This window comes from Anopheles merus, chromosome 3L, assembly GCF_017562075.2.
Source record: "Anopheles merus strain MAF chromosome 3L, AmerM5.1, whole genome shotgun sequence".
In the NCBI taxonomy this organism is placed as follows: domain Eukaryota; kingdom Metazoa; phylum Arthropoda; class Insecta; order Diptera; family Culicidae; genus Anopheles; species Anopheles merus.
In genome coordinates this window covers 2372536-2378217 of record NC_054085.1, presented here as the reverse complement: position 1 = coordinate 2378217, position 5682 = coordinate 2372536, and the positions used below count along the sequence as shown (strand labels likewise).

The window sequence follows — 5682 nt, the reverse complement described above, 5'->3', positions numbered from 1 at the left end:
TTATCTGTAAGAATCGAGTTAAGGCACCCCGAGTTTGACCAATACAAACATATTACGTAGCATAATGCCTACGTCTGTCTTGTGGCGGGTACATCCATAATTGATTAATTAGTATTGACTGAACACAATCGCAGACGCTTCAAAATACGACGTCACTGTATACACTAGCGTAACGTTAACGTGAATTCTGCAGTCACTGATAAGAAACACATTTTCTGGCCACTGTTTTATCTTATATGAACCTTTTTTATCCGTGTAAATAGATAACTTTGGCGCTCTGTTTGCCTACCACCAAGCATACCTTCTATAAAAAGAGCTGTCCAGATTTGATCGGACAGCAATTTTCTAGAAACAGTGACACCGTGGTGGTGCCATACTTAAATCAGGCGGCACATTCATTATTTTAAGGAAACTCCCACGTGACCAACGAGCAAGTGCTGCACAATATGATAAGTGAGTGCTCTTCTGTAAAGTGTTTGGTGTGGCTGGATAGCCTTTTCACAAAACCGTGCTGACCAGCGAAAGCGACATAAAATAGTAATTCATCTCAACTTTACTTTTTTATTGTCTACATTCAGGATCAGTATTGGCGCTATTCCTTTTGGGATGCGCAACGGCTCAAGCACAAACAAACCCTTGCGAAGGCCAACCTAATTACCGTTTTGTAGCCGATGCAACAAGCTGCTATAATTATTTTACATGTGTCAATGGTGAACCTTTTCCACAAGAATGTCCCGTGCCATTTGTTTTTGTTGAAGCAACTCAGTCATGCGACTATGGTGATCGAAACGCATGCGTTAACTGTCCAGCGACCGGCATTCAAAACTTTCCAGTAAGTGGTTCCTGCACCCAATTTATTCAGTGCATCGAGGGTACCCAGTTTCCGCGTGAATGCCCACCGGGTACTGCGTTCGACTCAAACAGTGGACAGTGCAACTTAGCATCAGCAGTCAATTGTATAGCATGTCCTGCCGAGGATGATCCTGCTAACCCGACTTTTATACCAGATGCAACCGACTGTCGGAAGTATTTCATTTGCGTCGGTGGTTCAGGAATCGAACAAATCTGCCCAGAAGGAACTAGCTTCAATCCATCGCTAAACGTTTGTGATCTTCCGGACCGAGTGCAATGTCCAGCTGCTGTAAGTTTGTCGTGAGAATAGATGTCAAAAACGCTCGAATCAAATGGCACTGTAAATAAATACTATTAGCTCTATGTAAATATTCATAATGTTATGTTGTAAATACTTTAACGCTCGTTGTTACGTTTGCTTTTTATCCCTTTTGCTATTCCAAATTCCTACCTCCTTGTCTAACTCCCAATCCACTCCTACTATTTCCAGCCTGTTCTGCTTCAAACATCTCAAGCTTCGAATGGAGCACTATGTCAAAATAATCGGGGTATGACATTTGAGCCCGTTCCTAACAAATGTAGTTCCTATATAATGTGCCTTAATTCCCTGCCATACGAAATGTCCTGCCCCTCCGGAAAGTCCTTTGATAAAATTGCTAAACTATGCATGAACACTGGCGAAGCTAAGTGTCTGTACGATTTGGAATCACTATGCGGTGGTACGACCTTTGTAGTGAACACTGTTGCCTATCCAAATGATTGCTCAAAATACCTTTTGTGTATCTACAACGAAGTCTATGAAATTGAGTGCTCCCCTCACCAGAAATACGATACGCGAACGAACCGTTGTGTCGACGCAAATAAAGCACTCTGTGAAAACGACGGCCCGATAATCTCAGAACCGAACCCATTTATAAACCCATGTGCAGATAACGTAGGAGTTAACATGGTGCCGGACCCTTCCAATTGTCAGCGGTATTTTACCTGCATTAACACGCAAAGCTTCCCAAATACTTGTCCCGGAAATCAGATATTTGACATTGTCTCAAAAAGTTGCGGACCCGTCAAGCAGTCCACTTGTATCCACGATGTCGCCCCAGCACCTCAATCCCCTCCACCACCACCACCACCACCGCCACCACCACCACAACCATCACCATCACCATCCCCTACCCCTATTCCGAGACCACCAGCTCCAGCACCTTCCAATCCTAACAATCCGTGCCGAAATAATAATGGCATAACTTACAAGCCCCATGCGATCGATTGCACGCGATACTTTATGTGTATGGATACTCAGTCTATCGAACGATCATGCCCAGCTGGTCAAGTATTCGATATCTATCTAAAAGCTTGTGGTTCCAAACAAACGTCCACCTGCATTCTGGATATTAATCCGTGCGATAAAAACACGGGTATTGCCTACAAACCACATCCTAGCGATTGTACCCTATATTACATGTGTATGGATACACAGGCAATTGACCGATCGTGCGGCTCGGGGCAAATATTCGATATCGAAAAGCTTGCCTGCGGTCCAGAATCGACCTCTGTATGCATTTTAGATCAGAAACCAGCAGAACCGATTCCCACCACTTTACCACCGAGCCCTACCACACCGTCCCCCGCCATCAACCCGTGCGCAAACAACGTCGGAATTGCTTATCTTCCACATCCACAGGATTGTAATCGGTACTATATGTGTATGGACTCACAGGCTCTCGAGCGGTCATGTGCCTTTGGAGAAATATTTGATATTTATAAAACTACTTGTGGTCCTAGTGAGACATCGAGTTGCATCTTGAATCCCACTCCAACAAGTACTCCTGGCGATATCCCAAAGCCCCCAACGTCTCCTCCAAACTTGAACCCCTTATTTGTTTGTCCTGAACCAACAGGAAATTTCCCGCATCCTACCAATTGCAACCTTTACTATCTTTGCATCAATAGCCAATCGTTTCAGCGTGAATGCGGTCCTAACCTAGTATTTGATATCCAAATCATGCAATGCAACCGTCCCGAAGATTCCATTTGCCAAGCTGATCTTGTCACTCCCCCAACTGCTGGTACGGGTGCAGCGACTCCACCACCACCAACTTTTCCAACACCACCAACAGTAGGAACCACTACTGAAGCTACGCCACCTGTACCCACAGCACCTACTCCACCCGTTACAGAGGGTGATGAACCAACTGCTCCAACTGCTGGGCCTACCACAATACCTCCTTCTGTTCCCACTGCTCCCACTGTTCCTGGACCTGAACCCACACTTCCTCCACCAACTCCGCCAGCCTCTGTCCCAACTGCTCCGTCTCCATCCCCTACCGTTCCGACTGCTCCGTCTCCTGCACCCACCACTACTACTACACCTGCACCAACTCCCGCCCCTACTACTCCAACTCCTGTTCCCACACCAGCACCAACTCCTGCACCAACACCGGCACCAACGCCGGCACCAACACCAGCACCAACGCCAGCTCCAACACCTGGGGTTCCAGGTAACCCTCCTTACTGTCCGGTTGATCAAACATTCTATTATCCCCACCCAAACTGCTCAATGTTCTACCGTTGTGTGTGGGGCACTTTATTCGAAATGACCTGTCCACCAAATCAGTTCTGGAACCAAGAACAAAGTTTCTGCGATCATCCTTTCAACGTTAACTGTCCCTCAGCAGGCAAATAATAAACTTTTTACAAGATGATGTTTATCGTTGGGAATGTCACAATAAACGCCACTGATTCTACCCCTTACAGACTGTTGATTTGATGTTTAAAAATATACAATCTACCAAGCAGCTTTTTTTATTAAAAGATTACATGTGAATTAAAATAAATAACACACTGATTATATACAGCTGCCACCAATAATGTGTACAATTGATTGCAATAATAATAAGAATAGCTCCAATAATTAGGGACCCAAGAGGCGAATCCTCCAAATAGGGACTCCAAATTTGCTATTTCCTGTTGAAATGGTGTAACAGGTGCAACTATTGTTTCTTGTCCATTTCAAATTTACTATTTTTCGTTTAAATCCAAACATATCAACCAAAATATTTAAAGGACAGTTTTTATTTTATTTTTCATCTGATTGATCACAGTTTTTTGACATTAGTTGGTTCATATGACTTCGCTTGTGGCCATGGCTGTGGTTGAAGTCGGCATGGTGATTTGGCTTGACTCATGCAACTAACACAGTTCTTAACGAAATTTTCAATGTGCTTGTCTAATTTCGGCCAAAACACGTGACTTCTCGCTATTGACATCATGCGTTCTATTCTGGGGTTTCCACGATGAAGCTGTTTTAAAATGCAATTTCGGAATTATTCTGGAATTATTATTCGATCTGCCATCATTAGACACCCTTTTACTGTTGAGATTAGTGATGGGTAAAGTTGGCAAAATGCGGAGTCGACTCCGATCCGACTCCGTTAAATTCGGAATCGACTCCGGAAGGTAGGTCCGCGCTGCAATATCCGGAGTCGTTCGGAATCGTCCGGAGTCGTACGGAGTCGCCCGGAGTCGCCCGGAGTCGGAGTCATCCGGAGTCGTTCGGAGTCATCCGGAGTCGTCCGCAGTCGCCCGGAGTCGGAATCGTCCGGAGTCGTTCGGAATCGTTCGGAGTCGTGCGGAGTCGTCGGAGTCGTTCGGAGTCGTCCGGAGTCGCCCGGAGTCGCCCGGAGTCGGAGCCGTTCGGAGTCGTTCGGAGTCGTTCGGAGTCGTCCGGAGTCGCTCGGAGTCGGAGTCGTCCGGAGTCGTTCGGAGTCGTTTGGAGTCGTTCGGAGTCGTCGGAGTCGTTCGGAGTCGTCCGGAGTCGCCCGGAGTCGCCCGGAGTCGGAATCGTTCGGAGTCGTTTGGAGTCGTTCGGAGTCGTTCGGAGTCGTCCGGAGTCGCCCGGAGACGCCCGGAGTCGGAATCGTTCGGAGTCGTTTAGAGTCGTTCGGAGTCGTCGACTCCGGACGACTCCGGTCGACTCCGGACGACTCCGAACGACTCCGACTCCGGGCGGATCTAGTGGTTCCATTTTGCCGGAGTCGGAATCGAACTAACAATAGTCGGAGTCGGATCGGAGTCGTGGGTGCGCTCCATACAGCACATCACTAGTTGAGATGGCATCTCGATGAGCAAAATATCCACGAATTTCTTCATTTTCAATAGTTTCAGCTCATCTAGGCCATCCCTCTTCACACATATTCTTAACATCCTGCAACACAGGACACCTTGATGTAGCATTTCGAATTATGTGGAATGTTATAGGTAACGTTTCAATAGCTTCATCTAATACTGCTGTGATGTTCTCTTCCGATAGTAATGAAGTTATAATAAACTTTTCATCTGGTTTGGTGTAATTTTTCATGAGCCACGAGAGAACGTCCGCATATCCAAAATTAGTTGTAGATATGTATTCTATTTCGAAATCATAGCACAATAATGCTAAAGCCAATCTTTCCAGACGATTAGCTGTGTGCAGTGGAATACCCTTCTTTGATCCAAAAATTCGCAGCAAAGGTTGATGATCTGTCTGAAGTGTGAATTTTCTTCCTAAAATCATCCGAATTTCAACACCGCAAACACTATTGCTAAACCTTCTTTCTCGATCTGGCTATAACCGGTTTCTGCTTTGAAAAGTGCACGTGATGCATGTGCAATTGCCTAAATTCTGCCATTCGAAAAACGATGCATGGCCACTGCGCCTATGCCATATTTTGATGCGTCCGCTGCTATGATGATTTCGTTCTCTGGATCGTAATGTGATAAAAGCAAATCTGAATGCAATATTTCCTTAATTTTGTTGAAGGAATATTCACAGTTTTTGACCAATTGAATGTA

At 45.6% G+C, this 5682-nt stretch overlaps 1 protein-coding gene across 1 annotated transcript; it reads left to right on the top strand.

Moving 5' to 3' along the window:
• The first annotated feature begins 324 nt into the window (after positions 1–324).
• Positions 325–3603, top strand: LOC121599537 (mucin-5AC-like). Its single transcript, XM_041927407.1, has 3 exons — positions 325–453; positions 579–1141; positions 1343–3603. The coding sequence occupies exons 1-3, from the start codon at positions 447–449 to the stop codon at positions 3533–3535; spliced, it is 2763 nt and encodes a 920-aa protein (XP_041783341.1). The 5' UTR covers positions 325–446; the 3' UTR covers positions 3536–3603.
• The last annotated feature ends 2079 nt before the right edge of the window (positions 3604–5682 follow it).

Excerpts from the sequence above, each read along its gene's own strand:
- LOC121599537 (XM_041927407.1), top strand. Across the intron at positions 1,142-1,342 it reads GAGTGCAATGTCCAGCTGCT|CCTGTTCTGCTTCAAACATC; the intron begins GTAAGTTTGTCG and ends TACTATTTCCAG.